General features: G+C 39.2%; 1 protein-coding gene across 5 annotated transcripts in view; it reads left to right on the plus strand.

The window, feature by feature from the left end:
* Positions 1-17,706, plus strand: part of MYO9A (myosin IXA) — a 211,353-nt gene that overhangs the window by 81,571 nt on the left and 112,076 nt on the right. For all 5 annotated transcript variants that reach the window (XM_014959797.1, XM_014959799.1, XM_014959798.1 and 2 more), the window contains exons 3-7: positions 3,918-4,012; positions 7,996-8,058; positions 9,453-9,552; positions 12,141-12,197; positions 16,490-16,587. In XM_014959797.1, the coding sequence (XP_014815283.1) occupies positions 3,918-4,012; positions 7,996-8,058; positions 9,453-9,552; positions 12,141-12,197; positions 16,490-16,587 (413 nt within the window). The remainder of the gene's footprint in view (positions 1-3,917; positions 4,013-7,995; positions 8,059-9,452; positions 9,553-12,140; positions 12,198-16,489; positions 16,588-17,706) is intronic.

Raw genomic sequence — 17,706 nt, forward strand, 5'->3', positions numbered from 1 at the left:
CTCTTTGTGGAAGCTTGGCTTCCCTACCAAAAGCTACAGATGAAGCCTATAGGGCTTGGGCTCGTATGGACTCTGCACCCACCTTGTCCTTCCCTGGCGCCTACATATGCAAAGATCTTAATTCACAAGTATTTTCTTTAGCTGCATAAGTTCAGAGGAGTGCTGTGTTTCCCTGGCTGCTATATTGCTGGCTGATGCTTTGAGTTCCCACCTTGCTTATACAGTTACAAGTCATTCATACTTTATGAATACATTTGATTCATGAATTCCAAAATTCAGAGCAAACCAGGGAATATGAGTCTTCCAGCAGTCTCTTGTCTGACATTAACCTATTTCTTGTCCCTACCATAAATGAGCATGACTAAAACTTGCTCCCAGTCCCTTCAGTGCCCCACGATGGAATATAACTATTAATATAACTATTCCACGATGCAATAGCCCGAATTGAGATTTTAACAGTTAGCTTGCTTTTCTTCTGATGTATTCATGGTACAGCTTTCTGCAAAAAATAAATTTACATTTCAGATAGATGGCCAACCATTAAAAAATTTATCTACTAACACCTTTGTCTTCCTATACATAAAAAAAAATTAATGATATATTTATTTTTCTTGCTAAGGGTAGGTGCTAGAGGCTTCTTTGAGAAGGGCTGGGCTGGGGACCTTAAATGCACCAGTGGTGTCACGTACTTCCACTAGTGCTTTCACTGCAAAAGCTGTTACTCTATAGGGGAATATTGCTGTTATTCTGTATGGGAATGACATTCCATCAGGCTTATCTCTATTACCTAAATAACAGCATCCTATTGCCATTGCTATATGAGGACAAGTTACTGTGGTGTTTCCCAAGCTGTAAGGGTTTGGAAATTAACCTTATTTCAGCAAAGACGTTAAAAAAAACCCTTATTCCGGCTGTAATTTATAATTAATCCAGATTGCATTAATATCCAGTCCAAAATGAAGGGACCAAGAATCTTTGGGAGCAGGCAAGGAGGAAGCTGAAGTATTTGGCCACGAAACTGTTAATTATTCTTTTTTTTTTTCCCTGCTGTCCCCGATAAGCATCTCTTTGTGCAGGAGGGTGGTAGGAGGCCTGAGGAATGGAGCTGCTGGTTCCTCCGTTGACTCACCAGCGGCGGGTCCAGGGGGATGCTCGGCTCCCACAGAGGAACGGATTGAATTTTGTTTCCTTCCAAATGTTGATCCCTGGCCAGTAAAAGCTTTGGTCTCCCCGAGAATTTTAGGAATGCTGTTACGGAGTTTTGTCCGTTGAGCCGCTCGACAGCTTCAAATCAGTGAGTTAGTAAAGGGAAATAATACAAACAGATGATAATTTGTTTTAGGGAAGTAGTTATAACTCATTTTGTGTTTACTGAGGCTGAGTTATCACATCATGCCCAGTTGCAGAAAGTTGTGATGTCCTGTTCAGGTATATATAGATTAGGCATGCATAAATTGAATTAATAGGGCTTTTTTTGATAACCCAATAGTTCTGTTAAAGAAACACGGGGAGTAAACCAAACAAAAATGTATGAAGTTGTCTCAAGTTAAACATCAGGCATTTCTTTAGCTACTTGTTGGCCCTTCACCAACGTGCCTTTGCCATAGAGTCAGCCTGAAGTTTAACAAGCCGCCATCCAAAGAGCTTTCTCATTTACATCAGCAATCAAGAAAAATGCATGAAAGAGGGATATTATGGGTTATGATTTCTGTAGGCAGTTGGGTTATGAAATATAATGTGGTCTGGCATGTTAATCCAGAAAAAAGCTCATCAAAAAAAGAGGACTCTTGCAGTTCCTCACTCCTATATTTGAAACGTTTTCCCCTGATTCTAAATGTTCCTTGTTACAGAATAAAAAAAGTTTATTTCTGGGTGAGGCTCTTCCCAAAGAAATCCTAATAAATAGACCTTATTTCTCTCCATGAGCTATTACTTAAGGTATAAGCACAGGCAACCAAGCCAGAAAAACCTTTTAATACTGTTTTTTGCTTACATTTTTTGATTGAATTATATGAAAAGGTGATTAAAATAGGACTGCTGTCCGTTTAGTCTGTTCGAGTTTGTATTGCTGCTGCCTCGTTTTGTCTCTAGTGAACAGCATTAATTAGGTATACAGAAAATGTATCTTCTCGCCTTCTTGTGATGTCTTAGATTGTGGTTGATCCTATTGCAGGGAAATATTCATAACGTAATTAGTATTATTTAAAACAAAAATATAAATACATGGCAATGCCTTTGCTTGTGTGGAATATCAATGTATCCTGCTTCTAAGCTGCTTTGCTGTGTCTCTGCTCACTGAAATATCTGGAGCAGGACAGGTAAATCCTTTAAAATATTAAATAGCATCCCATCTTGTAATGCCAAAATGCCTATTTTTGGGGAGAGGATGCCTGGGTTGTCGTTGCCAGGAGAGTTTTGGGGGCTTCAGTGGTCACCTGGAGGTGTGGGTGCCCTCCTGAGAGTGGGGTAGGGGAAGGAGGCTGGGAGCAGGGAGGACTGGAGGGGGGGTGGAAATAAGCAGAAAACAATTCTTAGCAGCCTGAAAAGATGTTAAACATCTGTGGGGGAGCGTTCCTCAGCTGTTTGTCTGAAATCATCTCACTTGCTGGGCAGGTTTTGGCTATTCCAGAACTTGTTTTAGTCAACTGAAGCGAATTCATATGCAGCAGCTTGAGTTTAAGCAAATCCTTGTATTCAAATGGGGGTGGGGGGGAATCATATCGTTATTCTGTTAGCAAACCTCCTTTGGCTCTTAAATCATTAAATCTAACCAGATGGCTAAATAAATCTGCCTGGGAAGATAAAAGTAGATGTGAGAGTGTGCATCATGCAGGTGCCAAATGCCTTTTAGCCAAGGTTTCATTGAATTTGGCCTTTAAGTTTTGCTTTTAGTTGCAAAGTTAAATCTGTAAAGGTCATTTGAAAAGCTTCAGATTATCGATGTAAAGCCCTTTTAATCTTTTCTAATAAATAGCTGAGTTAGGGAATAAATCTACTGGGAGCTCGAAGCTGAGCTCTGATATTAAGCCTCAGCAAAAAATGTATTTGTAATTCAGTGTCCATAGACAAACAACACTTAGAAATTATCTTGCGTATAATTACCGTAAATAAGTCTGGCTTAAAAGAAAAGGTGAATGATTATAAAAACTGATTTAATAAATGAAACATTAATTGCATCTGGCAGCTTGGCAGATTCTGTCACCGTGGGCTGGATTATTTAAGTGATTTAGGCACAATTGAAAATAGCAGTTTCAGTGAAGCTGAGCTGCAGTTCTTACAGGTTTCCAATAGCTCTTCTCTTCAGAGATTTCTTTTAAATGGCAATAAATGATTCCCTGTATTAGGTGCCTCGGTAAGGCAGAGTTTTAATAAAAGCTTTGCATAAGAAAAATTTTGCAAAAACAAGAGCAGCAAATCAAAACACCAGTGTTTGAAATGCTGAAAATACTCTGGGTTATGCCGGTGCTGTGTATGACGTTGTCTAACATCTCAGTAGCCTTCAAAGCACATTGTTCCCCTAATTCCATATATAATTAAAAAGCAGCTTCCTCTAGCTCATTAAAATTTAGAGTCTTGTTGGAGCAGTGTACTTTTATATTTATTTAAATGAATAAAGCACAGCCTTAATATAAACTATAATAACTTCAAATATTAAATCTCTCTTGAACAGCTAACACTTTATTTTTAAACAGTGTTTATCTGCCCTTCATGAATACCAAATTGAAAATGAATACAGTCCCCAGAAGCTCGTCATATTATTTTGTAGTCCATTCAGCTCACTTTCACCACACGCTTTTTATTAATTATACAAAGATAGCAAAATCCCCCCAAAGTTAAGTTGTTAGTGCTGTGCGTATCAATAAGGTAAGGCAGTGGCTTTTTTAACGTAACGATGGCATCTCTCTCTCTTTTCACAGGCTTTTGGAAATGCAAAAACGGCGCATAACAACAACTCCAGCCGCTTCGGCAAATTTATTCAAGTGAATTATCAGGAGACGGGCACTGTGCGAGGGTAAGTGGGAATCTGGTTGATGATGCTGTACGTACTCTTTCCTGCACAAGGAACCTAAATGTAGGGTTCATGTAGGGGCTACTTGAAAAAAGGAGGTTAATTTTTTGTGGCCGGTATGTTTCCCAGAATGGAGAGAGGGGAAAAAAACCCCAGATTTTAAGTATATTTAAATCCATTGGTATGAAAATGTTAGCGTATCTGAGCCGCACGTTGAAATGTGAATGCACCTGAGCTGGCTTCAGGCCAGCTGAGCTCTCCTTCATCGTGATGTCAACTTTCTAATGGAGCTGAAATGGAACTTTTTATTTTATGATCGCAGTTAAGGCCACAAAATGGAAGGTTTTAGCTAGGATGGGTTGGGGGCTGGAGCATGTGATACAGACAGTAGAGGCTTAGGCTCAGGAAGAGAAAGCCAAGGGAGGGGTTTAATCCCAGCTGCCTGATGGATTTATGGAGACGATGGAGCCAGGCTCCTCTTCATCGCTCTCTAATTCCCCATATGCTTCCCTCTCCACCCTGGAGTCTCTCTTTTTAACCCAGCCCTTCACCAGCCGGGGCCGCTTTTTTCCCCCTGGGCCATTGCAAGGAGATGCTTGTCTCCATCGTGGTTCTCTCCAGTTTATTTGAGCATCTCATCTGCTCCCAGAGCTCATGGGCCATAGAGCTGGGACTCCGACTTTCCTGCTCCTGGCCAGGGCCACACCAGAAGGGCTGCATGGTTGGAAACCTATGGATGAAACCTGGGTGGGCTCACCTAAGCCTGGCTTTCTCTTTGGCTTTAGACAATTTACATGGTGTCAGGTCATCACAAAGGCTCTAAATCCAACTGGCTCTAAATGAGCAGGGCTTCGTTAACTCCGCTTTTTGCCCAGGTTAATTAACTCAGTTGGAAGAATGAAGAGTAGAAGTGGCATTCCAGGGGTTGTATAATTTCTGCTGCTAGCTAAGAGATCTCTTGCTGGGACTTTGTTGTTATTTTAGAGAATGGCTTTTAAAATTTTTTCTTTCTTATTTTCCAGCAGAACAGTATCACACAAATAGCTTCCATTAATTTTTCAAATGAGCTTGGGTACTCTGTGTTCCTTCCCGCTGTTTTTTCATCCTACTCATGTGTTCATCCAAATCTGATGTTCTTTTTCTTTCTTTTTTTTTTTTTTTCCTTTAATTCTGGTGAATAGTTCTCTTAAAAGGATAAGCCAAGTTTTATTTTTATTTTTTTAATACATACTAAAATACAGGGTAACAAGAATCCAACAAACGCCTTAGCAATGTATTATCTTGGCATCCTATGTCAGCTCTATGGAGGTGGCCTCTATTTATACTTGGCAGATAGGTGCAAGTAACATTGTATTCCTATACTCCAGTTCATAAAATAAGAGGAATTTTCTCTCCTCTTAAAAAAAACATAATGCACTTTCTTGGTCTTTGGTTACACGGTGTGATGTGACTATGCTTTGCTATGAGCTTGTAGTGATGCCCCAATGAAAATAAAAAACAATTAAAAAAAACCCCACCAACCAACCTGTGAACTGTTCCTGGCATACAGGACCACAATTTTTTGCTATAGTCTTACAAAGAAGATCACAAGTTTTTTTATTTTTAAAAAACTCGGCGTAGATTTTAGGCACGGCCTGACTCAGCTATCATTGTGTGTTCTGCATATTATTTGATTTGTTAATGTAATTGTAATTTGCAGCCCCAAACCAGAATTTTCCTCTGTTCCGAGGCTGAAAGTAGCAGTTGAATATTTGCTTACAAACCCTATGAACATAATGACTCAAAACTTAAAGCGAATTTAAACTTAAGAGGTGTAATAGCCACGAGATTTCGTAGCAGCCGACCCCGCCCCGTGAAATGAAGTCTTTGAAGACGTCTTTAAAATTGATGGAGCATGAGCAGTTAAGTGCGTTCCCATAAGGCTTTATGAATTTATTATGTCCTGTTCGATGATAAGCGAGTTCTGGAGGAAGGTCTTTGCAACCTGTTCACTCCTTGTAAGATGATCAAAAGCTTCAACATCTGACACACTCCATAAAATTGCAGAAGAGCCAGCAAGGAGACATTTTAATTAAAAGCACCGGTGTGCTGGTTCGGTGGTAAATCTGTGTGATGGCACAAGGCTCTATCTCACATCCCATGAGCTGGCGCTTTCAAACACGCTGAGCTTGGGTGTTTTGCATGTTGGTATTTGTGTATGAAATTCAGTCTCAGATTTCAGGTGATGTTACCTGGGATGCTAAGTACAGGCTCTGTAGTGTGCTTCAATGAGTATTCCGCACCAAATCATACTCTTAGAACTCCTTTTCTTTACTCTTAAAGGTAGTTTGGACATAATTGACAGCAGTAAATAATAAGAAAGTATTTGGAGACATCCAGTTTTTTTATACTTAAATTAGTTTTCCTTTTCACTATCCTATTACAAGATGGGACGTATGTTCCTCTTGGGACATGTTTTCATTAGGACCTTTGCAGTAAGCAAGGAGTATTTTACCATCTACAACAAAATAAAAATAAATGTCAAAAAATTATCCCTGATTTAAATAGTGGGTTGGACCAGATGATCTCTAGAAGACCTTTCCAACCTGAATTATTACATGATAGTGATTTTTTTTGGAGAGAGGGGCGGGGAGGGGAAGGAGTGTCAGTAATAGTAGCAGAAAACACAGAGGAAGGGTTGAAATGTGAAGGGTGGTGGAGGGGATGCAGGTTGTTGTACGGAGCTCCCCAAGGGTGGATCTGGGGATGCTCTGGTACCTTTTTCACTCCTCTGTTTGCTGAGCTGGCACTGAATTTACAGTGTGGCTTGGGAAGGAAAAATCAGTTTCAGGCTAGAAAGGGTATTAAAAAAACCCCCTGTCGGCGAGGAGCATCCATAGACTATCCTAAGCTTCCTTGCAGGGAATAAATAAGAATAAAGCTTTTTGGTGCACATCACACAGAGGTATAATACTGCTTTGCTATCTGTCTTTCTTTACTCCTCCTATCCAGCAAGATTTTCCCAATGGGGGTTGGATATGCCATATCTGGTAGCATCTCCTAAGAATTGTCACAAATCCCCTGCAGCACATCCAAATTATAGATTTTATTTTATTTTTTTAGTGAAAGAAGGGGACAGTTACTGAGATGCAAGTAATAAATAGGTCTGTCTACCCCATGTGGAGTATGGAGGAGAAGCGAGCTTAGAGGGACCTCTTTGTCCTACCATGCCCAAGGTTCATTGGGTTTCTCGATTCGTACATGGCTGCTAATGTCGGTGCCACGTCACTGGGCATCTGTAGCTGGAAAAGCACAGCTACATCATCAAAATTGCCAATTATAACTCCGGTTTCTAAATCCCTATCATTACTGGTTAGTATTGTTTGGAAGAAGAAACCTGCCAAAGCTTGTTTTAGCTCGACAAGCTTGAAAAAAGTATTTAATATGTAAATTAAACATGTTTGTTATGGAGGCTCTTAGGATGAAATGTAAACTCCAATAAGGAGCTTTTGCAATTGTTTATTTTCTGACCGTAGCCACAAGTTAATAACCCGAGTTTTTGTTGAGAAGTGGCTCCTCCGGAAGAGGGAACATTGATTTGGAGACTGAGTCTGCAGCTAAATGTGATCTTGCAAACTTTTGCACCCAGATATATTTCTTGTGCGCACAAATCTTGGTCTGCAAGCAATTTTGTATTGCTGGCTTTGGATTAAATAAGTATCTGAGATTCTTCCTTGCTGTCAAAATTTCCCCCTGTGTTCCCTGCCCATAGGCTAACGCATCTGAGATCGTGTTTTTCATATCCAAGTTAGTGTTGGCTTTGTATCAAACCAAAAAAACCTCAAAAGCCAAACATAATATTGGGCTTGTTCTGCCTAGGAAGAAATTTATATAACTAAGTGAAACAAGGCTGAGACTTTTTTGTGTGTGTACTGAGTCCTGGTAAAGCTGTGTTCATTTAAGTTGATTATTGGGTCAATGAATAACGCTTTATTTTTTCCTTCCAGAGCTTATGTTGAAAAGTACCTCCTGGAGAAATCAAGACTAGTCTATCAGGAGCACAATGAACGGTAGGTGCCTGGATTTTGCCTACAGGGTTGGGTGTCACTTCTATACGTGCGATAGCGCGGCACAGAGAGCTTAAACCCCTCTTGGGGCTGACACCACGGATCAGGATCTTCACACTCCTAACCCTGGGCTTCAAAGAGAAATGATGGGTTTTCTGTTTTGCTGTTTAGGGAGGAATATACTACCCAGGGAAAATAAACTCCATTATTTTCTTCACAGTCATAGAATCATAGAATGGTTAGACTTGGAAGGGGACCTTAAAGGTCATCTAGTTCCAACCTCCCTGCCGTGATGTTCCATTGTCTTTATGATTCACATCATATGGATTATTACATACCATTTGTTTTCTTGTGCAACTTGTAAGCTATTTAGTATCTTTTCCATTGTCTTTATGATTCCCATCATATGGATTATTACATACCATTTGTTTTCTTGTGCAACTTGTAAGCTATTTAGTATCTAATCGGGGTTGGAGGGGATGATGGTATTTTAGTTCTGTTTTAAAGTTCTAAACACACTAAAGCCATCAGGAGGGCCTCTAGAAAAAGCTAAAATTATATAGACACCAAATTTAAGCAAATTGTTTTAATTGCAACATAATATTTGTTACATACTCCTCTCTCAGTAATTATTACTCTGATTTTAAATAAATTTGCTGCTTCCAGTTATTTTTCAACTCTTGGCGCTTCTCTCTGTGTTTCCCTTTTGAGAAGTTTTCCCGAATGCTCATGGGCTGATCCCAAAGTTAAATAACTCGTACAGCCTTGACAAACGTACTCCTGGGTGTTGCAAGATGATTAAACGGGGTTCCTCCTGGAAAACATCCAACATAAAAGCAAAGTCTTAATTTTAGAAATGCTGCTATGCTCTTAGCGTTAATCCGCGTTAGAGTCGTGTTGAAGCAAAACAGATGAATGTCACTTGGGGTGGTTTTAATATTATTCAAGTACTTTGAGTATTTGAGTCGCCTCAAAAATGGAAGGTTTTTCTGTTCTTACAGAACTGCAACTGCAAAATCATTACCTTTTTAACGGTAATAAAGGATTAAAAATAATAACAATTTCTGCATTGCAAGGAAATATGTTGTTTTGATTCTAATAACTGTGTAGTCTTTGCACATGTTTCTGGAGGAAAACGTGACGAAGTTGGCTAGGAATTCTTTATGTATATTCCGGGGCAGTGGGTGTCCTTGGATGGAAAAGAGGGATTTCATTCTCCATTACTTAATTTAATCTTTTACATCACGGCAAAGTGGGTACGGGCCATTTCTAAGGAGTGTTCAGGCCTGAGTTTGGAAGCTGGAAAATCAGGTTATGAGGTTTACATGCGCTTCTCTGCTTAATGCTGCTGCTTGTTTTGAAGTCGAACTTCTTTTTTTCTTTTCATTTGTCACCAGGAACTACCATGTATTTTATTACCTGCTGGCAGGAGCGAGCGAGGAAGAGAGATCAGCGTTTCATCTGAAGCAGCCTGAGGAATACCATTACCTCAACCAGGTGGGAACACTATACAGAAATGCAATACGGGCTCTTGCCTTTTCTACTGCTGATATTTAATGCTAATAAAGAAAATGTGTGGGGTAGTAAAAATGGGCTGTCTTAATGCTCTAGAGGCAACCTTCCATCGTTGGAAATAATTCTGCATTGGCAGTGTAAACACCTGGTAGTAGGAAAAAAAAAAAAAAAAAAAAGAAAAATCAGTTTTTCCCGTTTTGTCCTCTCCCTGGGATATGTTCAATATATTTCAGTTTTACTTGTTGAAGGGAAAACAGTAATAATTTACCTGTTATCTGTGTGAATGTCATTTACTCATTAACATTTGTCTGCTGAATAGGAAAAAAGGGGAAAAAGTGTGGTACTTGTAGCTTTTCAGATTATAACGCCTTGCATGAGGTAGTCCTAATTCTGTAGCTTCATGGCTGGCTGTTAGCATGATCTTTTGAATTTAACAGTATAATAAATTTAATATAAAAAACCCACGGCGAGCATTGAAAATGTGTGAATTAAAAATGAGTGAGCTATTACCAGTGGCCAAATAAACTCATACTTTGGAAAATCTGATTTACTTCAGGTATTTAAGATGCAGTTGCCCAGTGATCCTTGTGAATAGGGACTTTACTGCTTTTTGCTCACAAAAAAAAAAAAAGGAGTAGGAATATGCGGCAGAGTCGTTAGGTTGATTTTAACTAATTGCAGCTTTCTGGGAGCTGAAACATGATTAGCAATAAAGAGTGATTTAACCCACAAGCTGGAGAGAAACTTGTACGCACAGCACAACCCAGATAACCTTCAGTCTTTCTAGAAATATAATTTAACTCTGGAATAGGCCTAAATACCCAGGGCTTTTAAAAAGATCTTTTTAGCGTGGGCTATCAATGCCAAAACCTATTGTAGTATTATTGACTCTCACCCTTCTCTTAGGAGGATGAGGGAATTTGCACAAATTAGTACCATATTAAGAACTGAAGGCTTTTGCTCGCTGTCACTGTGCCCCAGGAGTTAGTTGGGGAACGTGGTGGGACCGTCGGGACCATCTGCGCTGCCGTTTCGCAGCAGGAAAGTGCCAAGATCATTTGGATTGAATGTTTTGTCACATTCTTGGTTTTTTTGGGCAATCCGTTAGTTTATGTTAGTCAAAAACATTGCTTTTAATTACAGTCCATCTCTTTTTTTTTTAAGTAACAATGTTAATATTTAAAGTAAAATTATGAATCCAATGGTATGGAGCGTGTAGAACTAGCAGGAATGCCATAATTTAGGTTGAAAGGTTTATTTTCATCTAAATGAGGATGCTGTGGGCAAGTAGGCTGGAGAAGGCTGCTGAGGCAGGTCCAGTGGATCAGGGAAGCAGACTCTGGACTTGCCTGAACTCGGTGTGCAGACAAGAGTGACAGCCTGAATTTTTAGGATTTTTATTATAATAATTTTAAAATTTTTAAGAATTAAGATTAGTGATGGAGAGACAATAGCTTGGGAAACATAAAAGGGGAAAATTAGAAAATGACCCTTGAGCATTTACAGTAGCTTCTTAAATATTTCCTAGAGAAATCCCTGCCTTTTTAAAAGGAAAAAGAACAAGCTCAGAAATGAACTGCAGTGTTTAACTAAAAATTAAATATTAAAATTGAAAAGCTATAAAATACAGAACCAGACCCCTGAAGTCAAGGACTGGCTCAGTGCTTGGGTCAAGCATTATTTTTGTTCTCCCAGGTTCCTCAGCTCACATTTTGTTATGGAAAACAAAGATGCATTTTACATTACAGATATGAAATAACCTATTCAGATATTTCTCCAAAATATGCTGTTATTTCGTTGATCTGTAAATGCAGGGGGCAGGTTTGAAAAAAAAATACATGTTAATCTTTTTTAAAAGCACATTTACTTAAATTGTCCCCTGAGTTTGGGTGGCTTCTCTGTATCTCACACCAATGGCAGGTATCACTTCCATTGCAAACCCTGCAACTTGCTGAATATTCTCTGTGCTGGTTATTCCCATTTCTCCATTTTGAAATTAGTGATTTGCAGGATTAGATCCTTATTTTTAGTAAGTTCCTCAGGAGCTCTGGTGCCACCCGTTTTTCCCTCTTGGGACTGGTCACCGACATGTGCTTTGACTTCTCTCAACCCCATCTCTGATTGGAAAAGGACACAATTTCCTAAAAAGCTTTCAAGTGTTGCTTTCTAATTGGTTGGAAAATCACACTTTTGCAGCACTTCTATGTGTCGAGAGCAGAGGTTGAGAGTAGAAACCAAGTATCTGCTCTTCAGTGTGATTTTTCCATCAATAGCTCTTCAGCTCTAGGTAAACCAAAGGTTTCTCTGACTGGAGAAAAAGAAAAGATCTTAAAATCATCTAAGCTTATTGCACGAGTCTTGAAAACACTGCAGGGGAATCGGAGCACCATAAATGCAAAAGCAATATAAAACTTACCTAAAAAAAAAAGAAAAGAAAAGGAGGAATGACTGTGCAGAACAACAATATTTCTTTTCCTTGGAGAGTCGAGGCCGCTGCCCTGGTTAAGGAGCAGGTAGTGGGAGTTATTTTTGGTCTGATCACTGCTTAACCCGCTCTGCCTTGCTTTCAGATGACAAAGAAACCCCTCAGAGAGAGCTGGGATGATTATTGCTATGACTCTGAGCCGGTCAGTACAAGTCCCCGCGTCTTCTGTGTTGCTGGTGCGGGGCTGCTGCTCACTTGAATTTGTTAGGTGCACCAAGAGCTGAGCAGAAAACCAAGTCTAATTAATTTTAACCTATTAATTACCCTCTCCCTTCCTCTGCCTTGCAGTGGTGTCGTTTGTGTATTAGCTCATGACGATACAGATGTTTTTTCCCTTGCCCTTTTTTGGTTCTTCCATCTGGAAAGCTTCTTCAACAGTTGGAGGTGGTCATCTAGTTTTAGCAAACTAGGGGTTTTTTTTCTGTTGCTTCTTGATATAATACATGATAATTTATGGAAAATGTGATATGGCAGCAATGTGAAAATTGAAATTCCTTTTTGATAAAACAGCAAATCAGTCACTCAAAACCCTGAGAAATACATCAGTTCGTGATGGTTGTAGCAGTGTCTCTGCTTTCCAGCTTCCAGGGATAAAAAAAGACAAAACCAAGCCCATCCCCTGCAAAACATCTGCGAGAAAATAAAATCCTGATATTACGCAGAATGGAAAACTAATTCCTTCTCCAAAAATAGTCCTGCTGACATGATCATCCTTTCCAAATGGATTGACCCAAAAAAGGGAATGGTGAAGCTTCTCCCCCTTCCCCAGTTTCTCCTGTGCAACCAAGTTGGAGGCGGTGGCTCCGGTTGGCAACGTGCTTTGGGTGTCTGTGTGTCCCGTGATGGTCTCTGTCAGTCCTGTCTTGCACGGGGAAGCATGTTTCGGATCAGCTGCATGTTGTTCCTGCTAATTGTGCCGTGTCCTTAATGGTTGCCGAACTCTAGCTGATGCATCTGGAAGAGTAAGAGGTAATCTGGGAAGGAGATGGGTTTCACTCAGGCTAAATAAGCATCTTAACAGCAAGATTTGAGCTGCCAAATCCTTGGGAGAGGAGGAGGGAAGGGGACTCCAACCCCTCAAGGTTTAAAAATGTTTAATATTTTATTGACATCTTCAATACGTCTTTAATCCATCAGTATCCCTAACACATGAGCATCCTTAGAGGTCCTACAAGAGCAAGGAGTGAAGAGCAGATGCTTTTCTACATACCTTAGTACAGCGTACTATCTTGCAAAGACCTTAATTGCCGAAGGAATGGGTTAGGACAATTTCCTGGAGGAATTAAATTAAAACAAACGCCAGATGTGCCACCTTTTCCTGGAGGGGCCAACAGTGCTCTGCCAGCTCAGGAGCTTGGGACGTAGCACGTTACAGTCAAACCGCATGCCGTTACAATTTGGCTCTTTAGCTGCTATTTTATTTTGCTCCAGATTGTTTTCAGTGATGTTTGTGGTAAATCACATCTTGCTTCAGTTGATGACTCACTCTTAAACATACCCTGGATCTCTCCCCGTGACCACGGACTCGACCCACTGCAGACGTCCCATTTAGAAAGAAACTTTATATATTAGATCTTCTTTAAACTTTCCATGGAAATCCATGGATTGCTCCAGTGTGATGATAGCAAGCAGGGGACTCACTTTTGCTGGGAAACTAATTGCCCCAGTGGAATATTAATGACGCATTTGGTCTGTGGGCATGGACTTTGTAATGCTTGTCTGCCCTAATATCAACGAAACTCCCTTTTTTATATAATTATCATCCTTTTATCATCCATTAGGAAACAGCACAGAGTTGAAACACTACAGAGAGCATCCGCTTTTAAGTAGATAATTTGCAAGAGACCTTTCCATGCGGATTAATGAGTTTGGCAATTGTTATGTAAATCAGTAATTAAATTGCCTTTGGCGTAGAATGTGCTACTTCTGAGTTGTCTATGGTATTGAGCTGTTGACTCGTGACTGAATTTTGGATGAATGATGCCACAAAATGAAATTGTCTCCTGGAATGTGGGGCACCACTAAAAGTGACACTTGGTATCTTTTGAAAATTATTTAAAAATATATTTATTTGCAGAATCTGTGGGTATATTATTGTCCTGCAGACAATACCCCGTAGTGGCTGTGAAAACTTCTGCAGGTTCTCCTCCCTTATGTGTAGTGGCCAAGGAAGCGAGTTGGCCAAGGTTTGAGTTCAGGAGGGACAACTTTTTATTTGGATATTTTATGGTGTAAATAATTGCATTGCTGATGCCTGCTGATCTTACCGATATATAGCATAGATGTCTCTGTTGCAGTCCTTTGGATAATACGCACAAACACCTTATACATTTCTTAAAGGGTAATTTTTAATTGCTATTAATAAGAGGTGAAAGTGTCACTTTTCTAACGAGTATTTCCTAAGAACGTGCAGGCATGTTATTTTCTCATTAAATTTAAAACCCTACATTCATTGAAGCTGCTCATGGTTTTAAATGGTCTTACTGTTCAACATCTCTAAATTCACTTTGTCTCTGCGGTATTAAGTTGTTGTCCCTGAGGACCATTGATAAAAAAAAAACTTAAATTTTCTTGTCGAGTTAAACTTTTCTAGCTTTTAGTCAAGGGGATAGGGAAGTTGCGTGTGAATGGTCTCCTATGCTGAAATAAATATATTGAATAAGAATTTCCCCCTATAATCAGTAGCTATCACTGTGATGATGCTCTGGAGTAGGATGAAGAACATATCACTGATACAGTTGTGAGGCTTAAAATGTGGGTATGTGCTGTAAGACATAAAGCTGATACTATAAAATTACTTCATTCTATATAGTCTGTATTTAGTATTTTTTTTTCTACGTACTCTATAAATAAGTATGAGTGTCTTTGCAAGTAACAGTCATCAGACTGTGACTGCTTGGTACCTTAATTGTCACTGCATCTGCAGCTATAACTTTTAATTAACATACTGGGATTGACTTGCAGAAAGTCTCTATTTAAGTGTTAGTAAAATATTCTGGGGTTTAAAATAACATTATATTCTGTGATGCACAATAAACTCATTTTGATTCAGAGACTGGGAATTTTTATAGGCAACGATGGCAAAAAGTATTAAATATGGGCTGTGAAGTGAGATAGAATAATCAATAATCAATGAGTGGCCTAAGGTGAGCCAAAGCAAAAGAAACTTGGCATTACTAGTTTATACACTCATTAAAGGAGGATTAATTTATCTACATTCCCTAAATATTGGTGCAGGACAATATTAGTTGAGTCCAGAATGTCATCAGATTTCCCTGAAAGTATCAGTGATCCTCACCAGGTTGGGAATTATCTGAAAAGCTAAACTGCTCAAACACATTAGCTTCCAAGAAATATGAAATATGGATATGAAATAGTGGATTTCAAATTCTATCAATACTTACATTTTTAGAAAACTTTTTCATAGTTAAAGTTAGTGAAAAATATATTTAAAGCTTCCCCTTTCCTATGCAGAATTTAATTTACTGATGTTTTACATGAAATTATGTGAATTCTATTTTAAAAGCGAATCCTTCCTCTTTAGTTATAGGAACTCCTGATGGACCAGACTTAATGTGAATAAACTGCCTGTAAATGTGTAACATATTTCATCCCGTTATTAATTCACATCCTTTTTTATGCTGATTGTCCCACATTGACAAACTCTCACTGTACTGTTAGAATGGTGCCACTCAACGCTTGTGTTAGAGGTTAAACCTAGGAAATAAGGATGTATCTGTAGGGAAAATTAGGCAAAAAAATTGTTTTGGAATAGATATACCAATGTAGTGTATATATATATATGTAGATATATGTAGATATACCAATGTCCTCTCTAAGGTCCAGGCTCTTTAAACCAAGACAACTGTGGTGGAGATGTAGCATCCTGTGAAGGACAGTCTCACGCCACAAAGAAAAAATGTTTGTGTATACAACAAATAATTATTGTATTGAAATTTACACTCTGGTTAGCTTTTCCATAAAGTCCTTATAGAAGCAGATTCTCCTAAGCAGCTTGATTTAAAAAAGAAAAAATTAAATTTAAAGATCAAACTTTAAAAGAATAAAAAACCCCCAAACTTTTAATTGTGTGTACTCTTTCTAATATTTAAGAAGAAAAATTATGCCCTGCCACCGGAGCTAATTCTGGTCTTTTACTGTATTGCATACACGTTTCTTGCTATATCTGCTCTGGTGCTGTGAGTCCCCTGTCCCTGGGCTGGGTATCAGGGTGTAATCACCCAGTTATTCCCCATAATGTCAATGGGGCCTCCTGGATATCTCATTTCCCAGTACCAGGTTGGAAATGTTCTAGTTGCTGACAAAAGGCATGGAGATCACTGAAGGGTATTTATGAAGTGTTGCCTTCTCCATCTGGACCTGCTCTGATCTTAATTTCTTCAAGTGCTTAATCTTTCTGTTTGAACCCACCAGGACTGCTTTTCCGTGGAAGGGGAGGACTTGAAGCATGACTTTGAGCGCTTACAACTAGCCATGGAGATGGTGGGGTTTCTTCCCAAGACCCGCAGACAGTGAGTTCATTTTCCATACTGATAGCTTGGAAGGGTATATTGATTAATATAACATCTGTAATCAGTGAGATAATTCATCTGACTTGAGGTAACACAACTGTTGTGCTCTACATAACATAACAGGCTGGTGAGACACTGGAAGAGTTTGCCCAGAGAAGCTGTGGATGCTCCATCATTGGAACCGTTCAAGGCCATGTTGGATGGGGCATTGAGCAACCTGGTCTAGTGAAAGATGTCCTTGCCCATGGCAGGGGGGTTGGACTAGATGATCTTTGAAGGTCCTTTCCTGCCCAACCCAACCTAAAATTTAAAGAAATAAACAAAATACGCACCTCATTACTGTAATTAACGATTCTCTTTATGCAAATAGAGCTTTGGCATGAAGTTGGCAGCTGGAAGTATTTTTCAACTGTTCATGAATAGTCATGCCTTACTTTGCATGTTGTGAATCCAGATCCTGATTTAATCAGAAATTCTGATTATTAATCATGATGCTTAATCCTTTGTATGCAATTGCTGGTCCTGTAGCCTCCAACTGGCCTTCATTTACTAATTCACTGGAAGTGCTGGTTGAAAAACTGGACAGCTTAGTTGGGTTGCAGTGGTGCCTTCCTCTGACTGCAAGGAATTACATGCTTGACGTGAGGGTTGTCTCCAGCTGAAACCACAAAATAATTCCTCTGGTGTGGATCGTTAGCTTGAAAGTCTTGAGTAGGTCTGAATTAAATTGACAAATATGTTACTTAAGATTAAGAGTAGAAAAATGCGTGTTTAAAAAATGACCTCAAAGTGAGTATGGTTTTGACGTTCTAAATACTGCTGAAAAGCATGTCAGTAGCTGGAACACAATGAGAAATCTTGTGCTTTTTCCAGTCAAAATGTTCAAACAATAATTTAATGAACGTGGTTCCTTTCTGTCTGAAATCCTGGTGGTTTACGTGGGAACAGAGAATTGCTGCTTTGTACTAATGGCACTTGAAACCCTATTCATCACCTTGGGTAAATGACATTTAGGATGCTAACATATAACACTTTTTTAATACTTTCTTTTTTTTTTTTTTTGCAATTGGGTGGATTACCTCCTGTTCTTTTAAGCACCATTTTCTTGCTTTTTAACAT

This window comes from Calidris pugnax, unplaced genomic scaffold (genome assembly GCF_001431845.1).
Source record: "Calidris pugnax isolate Ruff unplaced genomic scaffold, ASM143184v1 scaffold491, whole genome shotgun sequence".
Lineage (NCBI taxonomy): Eukaryota > Metazoa > Chordata > Aves > Charadriiformes > Scolopacidae > Calidris > Calidris pugnax.